At 43.4% G+C, this 19121-nt stretch overlaps 1 protein-coding gene across 11 annotated transcripts in view; it reads right to left on the bottom strand.

The window, feature by feature from the left end:
• The window catches only part of bmpr1ba (bone morphogenetic protein receptor, type IBa), a 471306-nt gene that overhangs the window by 113703 nt on the left and 338482 nt on the right, over nt 1-19121 (bottom strand). For 10 of the 11 annotated variants that reach the window (XM_068046063.1, XM_068046061.1, XM_068046079.1 and 7 more), the window contains one exon: nt 7432-7614. In XM_068046063.1, the coding sequence (XP_067902164.1) occupies nt 7432-7504 (73 nt within the window). In that variant the 5' untranslated portion in view covers nt 7505-7614. Of the gene's footprint in view, nt 1-7431; nt 7615-7808; nt 7900-19121 lie in introns of those variants that run through there. The other variant, XM_068046125.1, reaches the window with a different exon arrangement.

The raw sequence follows: 19121 nt of genomic DNA, 5'->3' as shown, positions 1-19121 counted from the left end.
GCCTGGAGTTTCGTTCCGTTCCTGTGGGAAATGTGTGATCTCCACTTGGCAACTCCTCATCATGTCCCAGTGAAAGCAGGAGCTCACTCGAGTGGGAACCTCAGGCACCGAGCCACATCCCGTCACTGAACAATTGCAACACAGCAAGTCCCTCAGCCACCTTCGGCCAATTCACTGGGCTGAGGTTGCAACCCTCAAGAGAAAACCTGAAGAGTGCCACTTGTTCTGACAGTATTTGCATCTCCTGTGGTTTTCCCTGAAAGGTCTACCTCCTTTGCCCTATTATCCACCCACTCTTTAAACCAGCACAGTTTGATTTACCAGGATATCACTGTAAATCGGGAAAATCTTTAATTTCTTCTTTAAGAAAAAGGCAAGAGAGAATAGCAAAGGAGTGCGTTATCCGCAACATCGAACGATGGGGAAGGGGTTAATTTCTCTATAATGGTCCAACGTGTGGTAATCAAATGGACTGGAACTACTCCCGAGTTACTGCAGTTTCCAGTATGGAATATATTATTCATACCATTTCCTAGGACAATTGATTGTGGTAATCGGGAAACAGTTACTCAGATTCAACGTGAGGACTTGCCTACATTTATAATATGTCAGCTTAAGAACAACATATGGTAAATGTTAGAGTAGAATATCAGGAGGCTATAGATAACAAATACATTTCAGTATCGGGATTTTTCTAAGAATAACCCAGTGTGTTCAAGGAATGGTGATTATCACTTCTCTGAATTATACAGATGTACCGCCTGTGTCCTCCCAAACTGCGCAACAGGTCATTAAATGCCTCATTAGTACAGCAGATGTAGCGGTTAACAACCTCAGTGTTTCACTAAAGGGGGTGGAAGCAGGAAAATGGGGCATCCTTATCTCGTTCGGAAGCCATCAGAAGGTATTTTAAAAATAAAAGAGTCAACATTGGACGGAGCGGGTTGGAAAGAACACAGGCAGAAACCGATACTGCCTGAAAACAAGACGCAGGAATTTCCTTCAACGGCGTAATTGGCAACTTACGGCAAAATTTCCAGTGTACCTAACTTCACGCCATCTCTCCGAGAGAATCAGTGACCAGGGGTTTTGTTTGGGTTGAATACAAATAGATTTCTTCCACCAATCTACCATTCTAATTAGGAGCTGGAATGTCAAACTCTGCACGCTTACGGCCCAAATGTTAAGATCTATAAAATATGTGACACAGCAGGTCTTTTACCCCGCAATCTTTCCTTATTTCACCTTGGTCAGATGATTTAGTGCCGATTTGCAAAGAAACATTAAAGGCTTACTTTATGATAACCCATAACACGCGATCCAATTGCATAGCACATCGCAAAAATATAAAAATATGGCATACTTTTCAGAATAATCTTAATGATAAAATTCCGAAGTAGGCTGTATGGTTTATTAAAGTAACAATATCTTTTTGCAGACCCACCACTGATAGAAGCCAACAAATTGTCACTGTATCGCTCTCATTAACTAGACTTGCCACGAATTTACACGCAGGTTGAAGGGATTACTTTGCAGTCTGCACAAAAGAAAGTTTGGTAACATTCACAATCTTTATAATGTTAACTGATTCCTATGGCTTTCAATTGTAAACCCAGAGAAAGCATTGAAGCCTTTATAAGGGCTGAAAACAACCCTTGTGTAGCTAGTTGGGTCTTGAATAACTTCCAAAGGATGAGGTTGGAGGACTTTTAACAGAATGCCCACTCACAAATCCCTCAGGACATATGAGTGTCAAGTGCTGGATGGCTGTGGATTCCTAGCTCCACATCTGAATAAAGAATCATTTACAGCTTTACTGCCCTCATAGGGAGAGACGAGCCTCAAGCACCAGGAAACCATCACTTTGAGCATCAAACAAAAACTTAATACAAGACCCACTTTTCAGATAATTAAGAAAATAGATGTGACGTTTACGACACAACATTTCAAAAGGTCAGGAAGGAGTATTGTAGTTTTTACTAGTAGACACTGATCTGGTATTTCTATTTAAATTTTGGTTACCCTCCCTTTACGTTGCCAATTGGTGTAAACGGGAATGGAAAAATAAACATGGAGTGAGCTACACAAAATAAATACAATTACGAGGGGAGATGGTGGCATAGTGCTCTTCTTCAAAATAGTGCCTAGGGGTCTTTTACATCCACCTGAGAAATTTTGTAGCAGAGTTGAAGAGTTCTCCCCGGGGAAACATCCTTTCCACATCCACCCTATCAAGACCCCTCAGGATCTTATATGTTTCAATCAAGTCGCCTCTTACTCTTCTAAATTCCAGCGGATACAAGCCTAGCCTGTCCAATCTTTCCTCGTAAGATAGCCCGCCCATTCCAGGTATCAGTCTAGTAAAACCTTCTCTGAACTATTGCCAACACATTTACATCCTTCCTTAAATAAGGAGACCAATACTGTACACAGTACAAAATGTCCCAAGGTGCTTCACAGGAGCATTATAAAATAAAATATGACACTGAGCCACATAGGGAGATATTAGGTCAGATGACCAAAAGCTTTATCAAAGAGTTGGTTTTAAGCAGTGTCTTAAAAGAGAAAAGTGAAGTGGACAGGTAGAGAGGTGAAGGGAGGGTATTCCAGAGCTTCAGGCCTAGGCAACTGAAGGTGCAGCCACCAATGGTGGAGCGATTAAAATCAGAGATGCTCAAGAGGCTAGAATTAGAGGAAAACAGATATTCTGGAGGGTGGTAGAGCTGGAGGAGATTACAGAGATAGTGAGGGGCGAGGCCATGAGGGATTTGAAAACAAGGATGAGAATTTTAAAATCAAGATGTTGCTTGACTGGGAGTCAATGTAGGTCAGCAAGCACAAGAGTGATAGGGGAACAGGACTTGGTGCGAGGATTAAAAAAACTTGCAAATGTCCAATTCCAAGATGGCTTTTCATCATTTAATATTAATTGTAAAAGATTAATCTATTTTATTTTTCCAACTTAGGTGTTGTTGGCCATACAGTTAAATATTAGCCAGAATACTTATGGCTGTAGTAACTATTCACAAAGATTAATGGGTTGAGGTTTTTCCCCATTGCATTATTGCACCACAAGGTTTCACCATGTTAGGTTAAACTAGTTGTTTGATATTGAAGACACTTGGGGCTGAACTTTCCCATCCGAGTGATCAGGCTGATTTTCAGATTGTGAACCTGGACGTGTACGTAATGGGATATCAGGTGCGATCTTCCTGGAGCAGGCCAATTAAGAAGCCGCCTCCAGCAGCACTGTCCAATTAGGGACTGCGGACTGCCTGAGGAGGCAGGAGGGCCAATCAGAGCGCCCGAAGTGAAGGGCTGCCTGCAGACCCAGGGTGAATGCTGTGTGCTGCTGAGATTAATGGAGAAGAGGAGGGCGGCACAAGATGGTGATGCCATATTGCTGATGGGACTGGCAGCCAATTCCTCACGCCCCAGCACTAACTGGTGAATCTGTCTGCAGGTGACCAGCAAACAACTGTGGATGTCCTCAGGATTGCCAATTTTGTCCTCTAAAATGACCACTGCATATGAATCTGATGGTACTGGAACCTCTCGCTCTGCTCTCACCTCCTGTGAGCAGACACAGCGGGAATCTCATGCGCCACCTTCCAAAAATGTCCACGGATTGCCTCCATAATTATCTTCCAGCCACTGACAGGTGGGTTACCAGCATCAGACCCAAACTGCCCCCGGGGAAAACACAAGGAAGGGGGAAGACGTTGGGGACCAGCTTGGCCCTTGTTTTTCAAATTTCCCAGCACACCCTTTCCTCCCCTCACCTACAAACCCCCCTCCCCCACTCACAGGGGGCTGGGGAAATTTCTCCCTTGGTATTTCAAGTAACTGATTTAATAAAAAAAGAAGGCAAGTGAGTTGCTTAATAGTTTCCATAATTTAGATTGCATTGCTTTGGAAGCAATCACATACTGAAAAGGAATAGGCTAAATCATGTGAGATACAAAATTGGAAAAACATTGTGAACATTTATAAAATATTGATAACTCTAAACAGGTTGCAATCATTGGTGTAGCTGTTTCTCAGTGGGTAACACTATTGTTCCAAATCAGAAGGTCGTGGGTTCAAGTCCTATAGATTTGGTTATGTAATCTACACTGACACTCCATCTTGGCTGACCCATCTGCTACTGCCATTTACAGCTCCACAAAACCCATATTTTGTTTCTTTGTCCCATTACCATGCCTTTTTGCCCCATACCATTATCCCTTTCGTCATTTAATCGTTCCTGCCGTCCAACCTATCACACACCTTCCTTCTTGCACCTTCCTCCCCTTCTCTGTATTGCTTAAAACTGATACTTCTGTAAGATTTTCCAGTTCTGATGAAAGGTCATCTGTTTTTTGCTCTCCGGAGATGCTGCATGACCTGCTTCCTGCATTTACTGCTTATATTTCAGATTTCCAGCATCCAGTTGCCTCTGAATCACCAGTGTTGGGTTCAGGATGGATGGCATCTCCAACAGTGCAGTGCCTCACCTGCACTGGGAGCGTCAGCCTGGACTATGTGCTCAAGTCTCTGGGGTGCGGCCTGAACACATGACTTGCTGACCCAGAGGCAAGAGTGCTACCCACTGATCCCAGGTTGACACCAAATGTAATTTCAGTATAGGATTCAATTAGCAGTGTAGCATTAATATAGGTTAACAGAACATCTTGAAGATAGAATAGAGCGTAGCGTTGATCCTTCCACCCCTTAACAGCTGCAAGGCTGTATTACAAGCGGGAGATAAAGTTAGATTGTTGGGACAATATCCAAAGATAACAGCAGATCTGCATATCTGCAATAACAACAGTGAAGTAAAACTTATACTAAAGCTTTGCAACGGAATTCATTCCTTCCAAAAAAACTACAGCCAAAGACTATAACAACAACTTGCATTTATATAGCACCTTTGATGTGGTAAAACATCCCAAGGTGCTTCACAGGAGAACTTCACCGCCACCTGTAATGCTCCTGTGAATGTAGATGTGTGATTTCAAACTAGCAACGTCCAATGGCTTTACCCCTTTAAGATGTTGCAAGTACCACACACAATTTATAGTCTATCACTCGTAAGAATTCCAGTACCATGGAACACAAATGTTCTACCATTAAAGCAATCCATGACTCAATGTTGCACATTGGTGTGTGTTGCAAAAAGTAGGCAGCAAGTGAATCCATTGCTATAGGCAGACTGCAAATAGTGCAGTAAAGTAACAGTAAACTGCAAACTCAGTGGCCGGACATTCCCATGGACTCCAGTGTGGATTTCCCAGTATGACTGGAAGAGGTACGCTTACATATTTGTCATGCTTGCTTCCTTTTAACCAACAGCATAATGTCAGGTTTCACCGTGACTCTGGAGACACAGTGTAATCCTCCTTGTACCAGACAACATCCAATCTCTAATAGTCTAGACTTGCAATGAGGATCCTAGACTACACAATAACTAAAAACACAGTTTTAAAAAAGGAATCTACAACTAGACAAGAAAAAATGCCTTAAAACAATTGGTTTGTAGTCAATGGAAAAGTTTGTAGAAATGCAGATGGATAAGGACAGGGTGACTCATTTATGATTCTAATATCGGGCTGCTCCTTTAAGGTCCCAGAAAAGGGAAAACCCGAGACAAGACAGACACGGTCACAAGAGGAATTTGCACATTTTTTCCCTCCTCTCCACATCTGTGTGAAGCACAGTATAGAGTCTCTAAACAAAACCTTCAATTAGAGAGCTGGCCCCCTCACACCAAAACACAAAAGCGTTTTTAAAGAACTCCATTTTTAACATTTGTCAGAAGAGGGCTTTTGTGTGTTTTTTTTTAATTCACTGAAAATCTCACTGAAGGAAACTCTCGCTGGTCCTCAAATAAAATTGGTTATTTTCTGTTTTTTTTAAAAATATATTTTGAACTGCATGCAGCTTGTTGAGTTATTCTCCTAGTTTTAGAGATAAACCGTCAGAAATTATTTTACCGGTAGGTTAAAAAGTGATATGTGAAGTTCCTTACCTCCCTCCCTGCCCCCTTGTTGTTTACCTTCTGACTGAGCTTAGAGTCAAATTCAATCCCTGAAGCAGGTTGCTATGGAAACTCGGTAGTGTTAGCAACTGAAGGAAGAGTAAACTTGAGCAGCTTCCTCCTCCTGAGGTTCTATGAAGCACTTTCCTCTATTGTGGGATCTTTTCTTTCTTCCCATTCCACCAGGAGTACACTGTCTCCACATTCCCCACATCACTGAGTTCTCCTGAAATCTGGCATTCACGGTGTGAAGAATCACTTTGCACAGCATGTTAGTACACTATTGTGCTGCCTCATCGTGTGGAAATGCTGTTTAATTTTTTTTTTAAACACAGCACGGGTTATCTGATTGTTATCATCATGAGCAGATGCCACCATAGACACCCGCATTTATAATGGTGCAAAATAAGAATAGCACTTTATTCAGTCAAAATCTGGATCGCAATCTACAAACTGCCTGCAGACTTAATTTCTTGCGCTCATCGTTCCAGTTTGTCTTTAATCTGACTATGATAATATTGCATGGCCCACAGTATATCATTCAGCAAGGCACATCATTATTATGCAGTGTGGTGCATTGTACAGTCGTGTGCATTGCAAGGTTAGAAAAAAAAATAGGGCAATATATTGGGCCAAATTCCTCAAGTCACTATTAGATGGAACCAGAGACTACAACACATCAGAAACCAATACACAAGACAGTTGAACCAGATGCGGATGGTCCTGTTTTTGTATCCAAGTATTATTTTAAACAGCATGTGTCAGATCCCATCATAGCATCAGCACATTTTACAAACAGAAGTTCTACTGCTGCTGGTGGAAGGCAGTTTGAGGAGAGACTGTTAATACACTGGGTTCTGTTTGCAACTTGCATGTCAGTTCTCCCTTACATCTTGAACATAACAACGTTTGGTATTCATTAAAAAGGAAAATGGAAATGATATCCAGCACCAGAATAAATGAACAATTATGTGTAAATTTATCCAACATTCCCTTTTTGATGGTGGTCTTTTCTTTCTGTTGTGTTGGAAGAAGTGCAAAAACCCAGTCTGGACAAAATGAATTGTACAGATGTCTGAGGTATTTCTTAGATTAATTAAATTAACATTTAAAAAAAATCTAAAGTGAAATATTCAGGAGAACAGAGCACGCAAGTTCTCTTAGCTAGAATACATGTGCTGATTCTGAAATCTCAGAATGAACAAAAAAGCAAAATGCCAACATTTTGAATTGCTGTCCCAACATGATAATAGTAATTATTATTAAAAGTTACATTTAGCAATGAACATGCCACCATGCATTACTTTGTGCTATTTTTTCAAATAGAAATGTAATTTATCTAGAGGCAAAGAGAATATGCCTGCAACCAGTCACTGCATCTTGACTGCTAAAGTCTGATTGCGTTTCCTTACCTTCGATGTGCAGGGAAAGCAGTATGATCAAGGAAACGGGAATCTGCCAACTTGAATCCGCAAGCCAAATCATCACCTTGGAGCAGGGATACCCTGGGTAGCGATTTCTTCCTTCCTTTATTTTATTGCCGTGTTGCAGCTCAACTCAATTAAACAGCTCCTCCAGGAAACTCTGCGACAGGCCTGTGGTGGAAATGTGAAAGACAGGACTGTTACAAGCTGGCTCTGTCATCAGATAGAACTCAGTTGGACACCTCAGGGTGAGGACAACAGAAAGGGCAGTTAGGATCTAACGCATGAATGGATTATGCCAACGGGAACATGGACTGCACCATTTTTGGATGAAACCATCCGCAAGTGACATATTACGGGTTGACCTGTGTGGCACAGAGAGGTTGAGCAGAATCCCATTCAGTAAGGTGTTTCAAAGCTATCGGCAGCAACAAGAACAAAATAAAAAGTCCAACAGCAGTAAAGTTCCCACTCCAGTCCAGTCCTGGTGAAGTAGTCCGGGTCAGTCATCGTTTCGTGCTTTGAGAGAAGCTTGCATGAACCTCCCAATGGAAAAGACTATCACTTTGTTACAAATAAACAATCCCTGGGCTCTGATTAGCCCATGTAACATTCAGGACACGTTTTCCCTCAGCTTTCCAAATGCTGCCAAGTTGATGTTCAGACAAAAAAAACAAAGAAAAAAATGGTAAAAGACAGAAGGGAAGGGAGGAGAAAAGGAGGGGAGGGGGTGACGGAGGGAGGGGGTTAGAGGGAGGTGAGGGGAGGGGGATAGAGGGACGAATAGAGGAGGAAATAGTGGGAAGAAGGGGAAGAGAGGGAGGGAAGGAAGGAGAGGGAGGGAGGGAAGGAAGGAGAGGGAGGGAGGGAAGGAGAATGATAAGGAGAGATAGATGGAAGGAAAGGGAAGAGTAAGGGATGGACAAATGGAGGGAGGGATAGGAGTGGGAGGAGAGAGGGAGGGAAGGAAGGAGAGGGGTGAGAAGGAAAGAGAGAGGGAGAGAAAGAAGGAAGGAGAGGGGGGAGAAGGAAGGAGAGAGCGGGGGGGGGGGGGGGTGGGAAAGAGAGAGAGAGGGGAAGGAAGGAGGGAGAGAAGAGAGAAATTCCTTAACTTGCCTGCAGCAGCCGTAACACTGATGTGCTTTCTCACTGTGCTGCTTGCTCGCTATGCAGGGCTGCCTGTCACTGCTGATTTGCTCTCAGGCACGGATTACATGTGATAAGGTCTGACCTTATTTAAGTATTCACACATTAAGGCCCCTCATAGTGAGCAGCTGAACACAAAAAGCCCCTCAGATGTTCAGAGCATCAATCAGCTTCACAGCAGGTTGCCTGCCAAACTCTGCCATTAAACTCAGGGGGGAAAAGAGAGAAAGGGGCGGCTTTCAGTCTGAGGCGGACTTAATAATGTCTAAAAAAAACTGGCCACGGTCCCTCAAGAACCATTGTCTTCCAACTCTTTCAAAACACTTGCTGCTAATAGCAGTTATATGGGGAAATATTTCTTCCTGTCCATTGTCCACACAAGATTCCCTTCAAAGTTTAAATTCCTATACCTGTGGCTGCTTTGGGGCTTTTTTTAGTTAAAGGAAAAATAAACCTTAAGTAACAATCCACCCATAATCTTGTTAAATCCTCATTGTTTTCTCTTTAACCCCACCTCTTCCCAACACCCCCACACACCTCCACGCTTCCCCTTGGGTTCACGGTGCTTTTCTTCACCGTAACAGCAGCAGCTTAGGCTCTTGTTTAAACAATTCCTCCAGCTGCTGTACAAAGGAAAGTTAAAACAAACACGATTTGGGGAAAAGCAAACGGCGGCAATGAGTGACAAGAGTGCAGAGAAAACACATCCAAGCTGAAAGTGCTAACTTTAAATAAACAAGAGAGAGGTGTGTGTGTCCTTTCAAAAAGGAAATTCCCTCAGGTAAAGCAAGCACATCCCTGACTCGATACTTTTCCCGATTGCAGTGGAAGCTAAATTCACGTACATCATCTCTCTTGAGGAAATTCTTCTTGTACTTCTTAACATGCAAAGATTAAACTGAATGGGTATGCTCCTCCTTATCTCTGTAACCTCCTCCAGCCCTACAACCTGTTGAAATTTCTGGACTCCTACAATTCTGGCCTCTTGTGCATTCCCCAATTTTAATTGCTCTATCATTGCGAGCCATGCCTTCAAAGGACTTGAACCTAAGCTCTGGAATTCCCTCACTAAACCTCTCCGCCACTCCACCTCTCCCCCCCACCCCCCCCACCCCCCAACCCCTTGAAGACGCTCCTTTAAAATGTCGAGATATCTGAGGGCTTTAACACTGGAGAAGGTCACAGAGATACTGCGGCTACAATAGCAACAACTTGCATTTATACTTCTCTATTTGTTCGTGGGATGTGGGCATCGAAGGCAAGGCCAGCATTTATTGCCCATCCTTATACAGTAACGTTAATGTAAAAAATGCCCTAAAGCACTTCACAGAGGTGTAATTATTTTTTAAAAATCCCTTGAGTGATTTCTTAGCTACTGTCTTTGGAAGCTTAGATGGTTGTTGTAGGTTATACACCTCACTTTCAGAGTTCCTCATTAAGTTATCAAGGTTCCTCTTCCTGATTGGAAACCAACGAAGTGCAGCATTTGACAAGGACACAAATGGGCATGATTAAATAAGCTAGTGACGCTCACTGGCTTGCTTAAACATCCAGCACGCTAACTTGGGTGGGGCTTTTGTGCGCATAGTGGGGATCCCGATGCCAGGCCGAAATGGCGAGAGGAATTCTGCCTCAGGCAGCTGGAGATGCCCACCCCTGGAGTGATTCTATGGCATCAGGCCAATTAACAGCTCGGCGCCGGGATCTTCGTCCCTTTAATGGGACGGGGATTCCGCCTGTAAGAGCTCCCGTCCAATTACAGGGCCGGCAGCTCAGCACTATCGGCATCGCCAACAGGAGCGGTGGACACTGCCAGTACTGCGGAGGCCTTGGACCCAGGCCCAATGCTGGAGCCCGGAACCAAGGTGAGTGAGACGAAGTTGCCGGGGCCAATCCCTGGCAGAGGGAGGGTGGTTTAGGGAGTTGCAGGTTTTCCTGGTGGGGGACCTCCATGGGCCACAGATTGCCCTTGGAGCGGGGCCATCATCCCAAGCCCACAGGGGGGGGGGGGTCGCCTCATTTTACTGGGTGACCTCGCCATGTGGTGGAGGCCACCTGAGGGCCTCGCTTGGTCTCTGAGTTGGAAGGCCATCGTCAGCCTATCCTGCCGCCTATAAAATTGCGTTGCTACAGGGAGGCAATAGGCTCTCTGCGCCCCACCACCCGTCGCAATTCTACAGGTCACCCCACCCCCCCGCGTCTGAACCCGAATCAGGAGCCCATAAAATTCAGCCCCAAGGTGGGGGAGGGGAACGGATCCTCGAAAGTAGTCATGGTTTCAGAGAGGGAGAAAACTGGTGGGGAGAAAAAAAAGTGAGGGGGTGAAAAACAAATACAAAGCCATCATGTCTTGACCTTGCTGCTTGTGTTGTGCATCTTTCTGCCTGTATAAGCACTTAACTCCGAAGGCCACCTGTTATCTTTCACGCAGCATCACACTGGCGAAGGATCTGCAAACATCGACAAATATTTCAGTGCCACTGCATGGATTGAAGAGTGACACAACTTCTCCATAAGTTATCCCCATCTAGATGTGAGATGGTATAATCATGAGTTTTATTTTGTAGGTAATCTGGGAAGAAAATTGCTGGATTTTATTTCATACAGAGTGTAAATTATAGTTGATAGGAATGTTAAGACAAGGATACAGAACATTCTGAGCACAAACTCACCACAATTTAGACTTTAAAGACCTCAATTTAAACAGTTCAAAATACTGAGTGTGTAAAAAACGTAAGTGTCCTGTCTTGCTGTGGGCAGAGGCTGATGGTTACTTCCCAGGTGGTAAAGCAATGTTCTTAGAACATGGCTTACAGTTTAACTCTTTATTCATGCAGGATAGCAAACACCTACATTTCATCCCTGTGCTCTTGTGTCCAGATTAACAATGGCAGTCTGTGGTGAATTACATAGAGGCATGCCAAAAATGACTTTAGCAAAATAAAAACACAGCAGTTTGTAATTTTTCTATTAATAACTTATTTTTGAAAGATAACTGCAGATGTAACTGTAGTTCAGTATCCTCATACAACAACTCAGAGGACACAGAGCATCAGTGTTGGCATCAATGGTCTCTCCCTGCCTGACAATGTACCAACATGACTACATTTTAAAGTATAAATAAATGTGTAATATATTTTAAAAATCATACATCTGTGCATATTTCCTTTATAGATCCCTATATCCACAGTTACAATGGAAATTGCCTATGTAAGCTTGTCATGCTGTAATTATATCTTCTCACCAATAGTGGTGCTGTGGTGCCTCAGTTTTGCAGTTCCCAGCTCCTCCGCGTGTACTACAGAGAGGGCCTTAAGCTCAAACCAACTCTATTTCTTCACTTCACAAATTGCTGGCCAATTGTTATTTAACTATAATTGATGATACAAAATAAAAGCATTATACAAAATCAATAGCAAGAACTTGCATTGATATCGGACCTCTACGTAGCAAAATCATCCCGAGATGCTTCACAGGACTGTTATCACACAAAATTTGAGACTGAGCCATATAAGAATCACAGAATTGTTACAGGACCATTCGGCCCGTCTTGTCTGCACTGGCTCTCTGAATGAGCAATTCACGTAGTGCCATTGCCCCGCCTTCTCCCTGCACATTCTTCCTTTTCAGATACGGTCTAATTCACTTTTGAATGCTTCAATTTTTATTTATTTAGAGATATAGCACTGAAACAGGCCCTTCGGCCCACCGAGTCTGTGCCGACCAACAACCACCCATTTATACTAACCCTGCAGTAATCCCATATTCCCTATCACCTACCTACACTAGGGGCAATTTACCTATCTACCTGCAAGTCTTTTGCTGTGGGAGGAAACCAGAGCACCCGGCAAAAACCCACATGGTCACAGGCAGAACTTGCAAACTCTGCACAGACAGTACCCAGAATCGAACCCGGGTTCCTGGAGCTGTGAGGCTACAGTGCTAACCACTGCGCCACTGTGCCGCCCCAATTGAACCTGCCTCCATCATACTCTCAGGCAGCGCATTCCAGACCTTAACTCGCAGCATGAAAAAGTTTTTCCTCATGTCGCTTTTGCTTGTTTCAACAAATACTTTAAATCTGTGCCCTCTCGTTCTCGATCTTTTCATGAGTGGAAACAGTTTCTCCCTCTTCACAGTGTTCAGACCCCTCATAATTTTGAATACCTCTATCAAATCTCCTCTCAGCCTTCTCTTCTCCAATGAACACAGTCCTAACTTTTCCAATCTATCTTCATAACTGACGTTCCTCATCCCTGGAACCATTCTCGTGAATCTTTTCTGTACTCCCTCCAATGCCTTCACATCCTTCTTAAAATGTGGCGCCCAGAACTGGACGCAATACTCCAACTGAGGCCGAACTAGTGTCTTATGTAAGTTGAACATAACTTCCTTGCTCTTGTACTCTATGCCCCTATTAATAAAGCCCAGGATACTCAATGCTTTATTAACCGCTCTCTCAACCTCTGCTCCTGTGCCCTGTTATGACCAGATGAGAAAGAGGTCTAGGGTTCCCTTTCAGCCTTCACCTGGTCTTACTGTAACAGGGTTTAATTTTAACACATTATGTTTTTAGCTCCCCTTTGGTGAATCCTTGTTCACCGCTTTCTAATTGTAAGGCAAAGAAACCAACATAAACAGGCTTTCTTAGGTTTAAAGAAGAAAAGTTGAAATTTATTAAACTTAAACACTAATTCGGTTAACGCCTACGGATACACACCGTGCCCCATGCATACACGATACACATGCAAATAGAGATAGAAAAGAGCAGAAGAAAAATAAAGTGGAAAGGTTTGAGGCAATATCAGAAGAATTGTTACGGTTCTTCAAGCTCACTGTACAGTCCTTGATTGTCGGTAGATCTTGCTTTTCATTGGGGCCCAGTATTCTTAAACCTTGTTCACTGTAGGAGACTTTTCTTTCTTGGGGCTCATGTGTCTTCAGTGGATTCAAAGGCTTGTGAGAAAGAGATGGGAGCAGACAGGAGAGAGATCTTCTCAGTCCAGGAGCAAACAGACTTTCTCTCAAACTGTTCAAATTCAAAAAACACAAGTTGTCCAGCAGGTTAGTCATGTGACTAGCTGGTATGACCATGTCTGTTTGTGTGTTCAGCCATCTTAGCAGTCAACCTGGAATGCGAGCTCCCCCACCTTCAACGTCTGGTGATCAAAAATCCATGTGGGTTTAATATCAGGGAATGGCTGCTTTGTCCTTCCAAACACCGTCTGTTAATATGCAAATGTCTTTTCCAGCCACAGCTGATCTGTTCAAGAAGTCCTCCACTCACTCCAGTAACAGTTTAAAATCGATGTTCATGACAAAATTAATTTGCCTCATTCTTGGCAGGTGGGGGCCTGGCATGACAACCCTCGTTAGAATTGTGGCGTTTATTTTATATTGTCTCTCCATGTTCTTCCTATCAAAATGAATCACTTCACATTTCTCCACATTGAACTTTATCTGCCACCTGTCTGCCCATTCCAGCAACTTGTCTATGTATTTTTGAAGTTCTACACTATCCTCCTCATAGTTCATAATGCTTCGTATCATCTGTAAACTTTGAAATTGTGCCCCGTACTCCAAGGACTAGGTCATTAATATATATCAGGAAAAGCAAGGGTCCCAACACTTACCCCTGGGGAACTCCACTACAAACCTTCCTCCAGCCCGAAAAACATCCATTAACCACCACTGTTTGTTTCCTGGTACACAGCCAATTCCATATCCATGTTGCTACCGTCCCTTTTATTCCATGAGCTATAACTTTGCTCACAAGCCTATTATGTGGCATTTTATCAAATGCCTTTTGGAAGTCCATATACACCACATCAACTGCATTGCCCTCATCAACCCATTCTATTACCTCTTCAAAAAACTCCAGCAAGTTAGTTAAACACAATTTTCCCTTAAAAAATCCATGCTGGCTTTTTTTCATTTACCCACGTTTGTCCATGTGATTATTAATTTTGTCCCAAATTATTTTTTCTAGAAGTTTCCCCACCACCGAAGTTAAACTGACTGGCCTTTAGTTGCTGGGCTAATCTTTACACCCTTTTTTGAACAAGGGTGTAACATTTGCAATTCTCCGATCATCTGGCACCACCCGAGTCTAAGGCAGACTGAAAAATTATGGCCAGTGCCTCTGCAATTTCCTCTCACTTCCCTCAGTGTCCTTGGATGTATCTCATCTGGTCCTGGTGCCTTATCCACTTTAAGCACTATCTAAGCCTATCCAATACCTCCTCCTAATTAATTTTAAACCCTTCTAAGTGTCTGAATTACCTTCTCTTTCACCATGGCCTGGGTTGTATCTTCTTCCTCGGTAAAGACAGATGCAAAGTATTCATTTAATACCTCAGCTATGCCCTCTGCCTCCATGTGTAAATCCCCTTTTTGGTCTCTAATTGGCCCCACCCCTCCTTTTACCACCCTTTGACTATTTATATGTCGATAGAAGACTTTGGGATTCCCTTTTATGTTAGCTGCCAGTCTGTTTTCATACTCTCTCTTTGCTTCTCTTATTTGCTTTTTCACTTCCCTCTGAACCTTTTATATTCAACCTGGTTCTCAATAGTATTTACTACCTGACATCTGTCATAAGCACACTTTTCTCATCTTTATCTTAATTTCTATCTCTTTAGTTATCCAGGGAGCTCTGGCTTTGTTTACTCTACCTTTCCCTTTTGAAGGAATATGCCTTGACTGTGCCTGAACTATCTCTTCTTTGAAGGTAGTCTATTGTTCTGCTACCATTTTTTCTGCCAACCTTTGGCTTCAGTTTATTCGTTCCAGATCCATTCTTACCCCATTGTAGTTGGCTTTCCCCCAGTTAAGTATTCTTACTCTGGAGTGTTCTTTGTCCTTTACCATAGTCAGCCTAAACCTTATGATAAATCATCACTGTCCCCCAAATGTTCTCCGACTGACATGTGATCCACTTGGCCCAAGAAGCAGGTCTAGCAGTGCCTCCTTTCTCATTGGACTGGAAACATACTGCTAAGGAAACATTAGGATAGGTGACCAAAACTTTGGTAAAAGAGGTGGGTTTTATGGAATGTCTTAAGAGTCATAGAATCATTACAGCACATCTTAATGAAGAAGAGAGAGGTGGACAGATTTAAGGAGAGAATTCCAGAGTTTAGGACCTAGACAGCTGAAGACACGGCTGCCAGTGGTAGAGTGATGAAAATCAGGGATGCATTAGAGGCCAGATTGGAGTAGATTTCAGAGGTTAGTAAGGTTGGAGGAGGTTACAGAGATACTAAATGCTGGCAATAAACAGCAGGCTACTCAGTCTCTGGAAAGAGAAAATGGCAATGGAAAGACTAAATAAACTGGGAATTTTCTCAGAGCAAGGAAGGTTAAGGGGAGATTCCATAGAAATGTTCAAAATTATGGAGAGTTTTGATAGAGTAAATAGGAAGAAATAGTTTCCACTGGTTGGTGGGGGAGGGGAATCAATAACCAGAAGGAACAGATTTAAGATAATTGGCAAAAAAAGAAGCCATTGGGAGGTGAGGAAAGATTTCCTTTTACACAGTGAGTTGTCATGATCTGGAATGCACTGCCTGAAGGGGAGATGGAGATAGATTCAGTAGCAATTTTCAAAAGGGAATTTGATAAATTTGCTGGGTATGCCGTAAGTGTGGGGAGTGGGACTAATTGGATCGCTCCGCAAAGCGTTGGTTTGGACAGCTTGGGCCAAATGGCCTCATCTGTAATGTACAATACTACTGCAACAAATGTCCCAACACACTTCACTGAGGCATAATCACAAAAAATAAATCCCTTGAGTGAATTCTTCACTACTCTTGCTGTGGAGGTTTGGATAGTTGTTGTCGGTTATATACCTTATTTTCAGAGCTCACCAATGTTACCTGAACCCTCAGTTAGATTAAGGTTTTGAAATCATTTCAAGGCAGACAGTAGTCTTAATGTATAAAGATTTAGAGATGACATGACATCCAGAAGTTAGTGGTTTTTTAAGCATAACTAGTCAAAGTAGAAATAGTTAACCCCATGCAATTTAAGTAAAGTAAAGCAATGGATTTGACCTTCAGTCAGTACCGCACTTTAAGGCAGGTTCTGAGCTTACTTGAGACCGAGTGGCACAGTGTGAAAGCCTTACACCTCTGAGCTGGGATGAATATCTCCTCTCTGCTACTGCAAGAGTCCCTGTGAATTTGGGCATTCTCAACCTTATGCCTAATGGTCTCAGGTCCATTCTACAGAGCTTCTTTAGTACTGCATTCAGTTATAAGAGCTGTTGATGACGGCGTGGCAATTGAAAGAGAGATCCAGCCCGAGCACTTTACAAAAAATAACATTTCAACTGAGAGTGGGCTGTCACGGTGATGTAGTCTGTTGGAGATTCAATGTGTGGCACCACAGTGCAATAGAATGCAGCCAAAAATCCCTACCCTGCTGAACCCCAGTCTTGCTACAACCCAGAGGTTCCAAGTGGAAGATGCGTGTGCGGCAAGAGAGAAATCTGCAAATACCTCAGGCCTGCAACCAGCGAGAACTTAACTTCCGAGAGAATTCAACAGGTTTGCCATGAATCCAGAAACCCTACCTCACTTGAAAACCACACACCCCTTTTCCTCTCTATCTGTCTCTTGTGTTTGTGTGTGTGCATGCGAGTGAATGCGTGAGAGGATGAGGTTGCGACAATTTCGGGATAAGGCGTAATGATCAATAAATAATTAATCTTCTGTTTTAACCTACAAGAAAGCTGTCACTGATTATTTGACAAATAAAACACAAAGAAGCTAAACCCTAATAACCAAAAAGACTTGTGGTGGTCAGTGGAAGTTGAACCGTGGGAACCACCCACACCCCTCACCATGTGGTCGTAACACTGTTAAGTGCTTTACATTGCTATATATGGCTAGGAGTGACAAATAAGCTCTTCTCTTGGCATTTCTTCGCAGACAAAGATTTTGGGAAGGCTGTAGTCATCGATTGCAGGCCCGCTGGTAGCTAGTCGGGCCTATCCGTGACCAGCAGATTCTCCCACAGCGAGTACGTGAAGGTGTAGTCGCTGCTGAGGGCAATTGGATCTATCCGTCTCCTCCTTTTCTCTTTCATGCTGGTTCTCCGCTCAGTCTCAAAAGTGTCTGTACCCTCCTGATGTAGCATCTCCAGGCATCACGATCTATGGCCTGCGCTTTGATGGTCGATGTGGCACACACTTCTTCAGGGAGTCCTTGAAATGTTTGCATGGGACCCCTCTGTTCCTTTTACCCATGGTCAGCTCTCCATACAACACGATCTTGGGCAGGTGACTGTCGTCCATCCAGGCAACTTGACCTGCCCAATGCAGGAGGATGGCCTCAATGCTGGTGATGTTGGCTGTTTCCAGGACTTCAATGTTTGAGAGGCGGTCCTGCCATTGGATTTTGAGGATGCTGCGGAGGCAGCACTGATGGATGTGCTCTAGAAGGTGTACATGATGGCAGTATAGGACTCATGACTCGGCGCCATACAGAAGGGCAGTGAGGACTACGGCTTTGTACACTTTGAGTTTGGTCTGTGCTCTGAGGCTGTGGTTGCTCCACACACATTTGTAGAGTCTGCCGAATGTACTGTTTGCTTTTGAGAGCCTATTGTCCACTTCCTTGTCTATGGTGGCATCAAACGAGATGACGCTCCCCAAGTAAGTAAATCGCATTCAGCTCGGTTCCCTCGATGACAACACTTGGTGGTCTATATTCTTCTTGGGGTGCAGACTGATGCAGGACTTCTGTTTTCTTGAAACTGATTTTTAGTCCGAAGAGTTGTGCTACCTGGGAAAAATGTGTTGTTATACGTTGCAGGTCTGAGTGACTGTGGACCAGGAGAGCACAGTCATCGGCGAAAAGATGGTCACGGATGAGTTTTTCCTGTGTCTTTGTGTGAGCTTGAAGACGCCTGAGGTTGAAAAGGCCTCCCTCAGTCCGGAAGCATGCATGAACTCCTTCCTTAAGGTCTTCCGGTAGAAGGACCTATCCAAGGAGGTCGCTCTGACTGCCTGCCTCTCTTCCACAGTCCTTGGCCCGGCCTGAAGGGTCCTGGAGAGGGCGCGTGCAGTGCCCAGCAGTACATTTGTGGCTTTCCCCAATGGTGGGCACCACAGGGTGTGAGAGTATTGTAGATGCCAGTGACTATATTCTATTTTCATATAATGATACAGCATGGAATGAGGCCATTCTGCCCATCATGCTTCTGTTGGTTCTTTGAAAGATCTATCCGCCCAGTCCCACTTCCCTGCTCTTTCCCCAATAGCCCTGCAAATTCTCTTTTTCAGGTATTTATCCAATTCCTTTTCAAAGTTATTTTTGAATCTCCTTCAACTGCCCTTTTGGGCAGCGCATTCCAGATCACAACAACCAACCTACTTGTAGTTTCATTTTCTGTTGCTTATAAAACATGTTATTCAATTGGATTTTTTTCTGGTTGGTTATTTATTATACTAATGGTGCCTTACAAGGGCACTTGTCATATTGATTTTATGCTGATGTTTCACTACACTGGGGCAACTTAATGTCACT

Source organism: Heterodontus francisci, chromosome 1 (genome assembly GCF_036365525.1).
Source record: "Heterodontus francisci isolate sHetFra1 chromosome 1, sHetFra1.hap1, whole genome shotgun sequence".
Taxonomy (NCBI): Eukaryota; Metazoa; Chordata; class Chondrichthyes; order Heterodontiformes; family Heterodontidae; genus Heterodontus; species Heterodontus francisci.
Note: the sequence above shows the minus strand (reverse complement) of the source record. Positions and strands in the feature narration are given on the sequence as shown.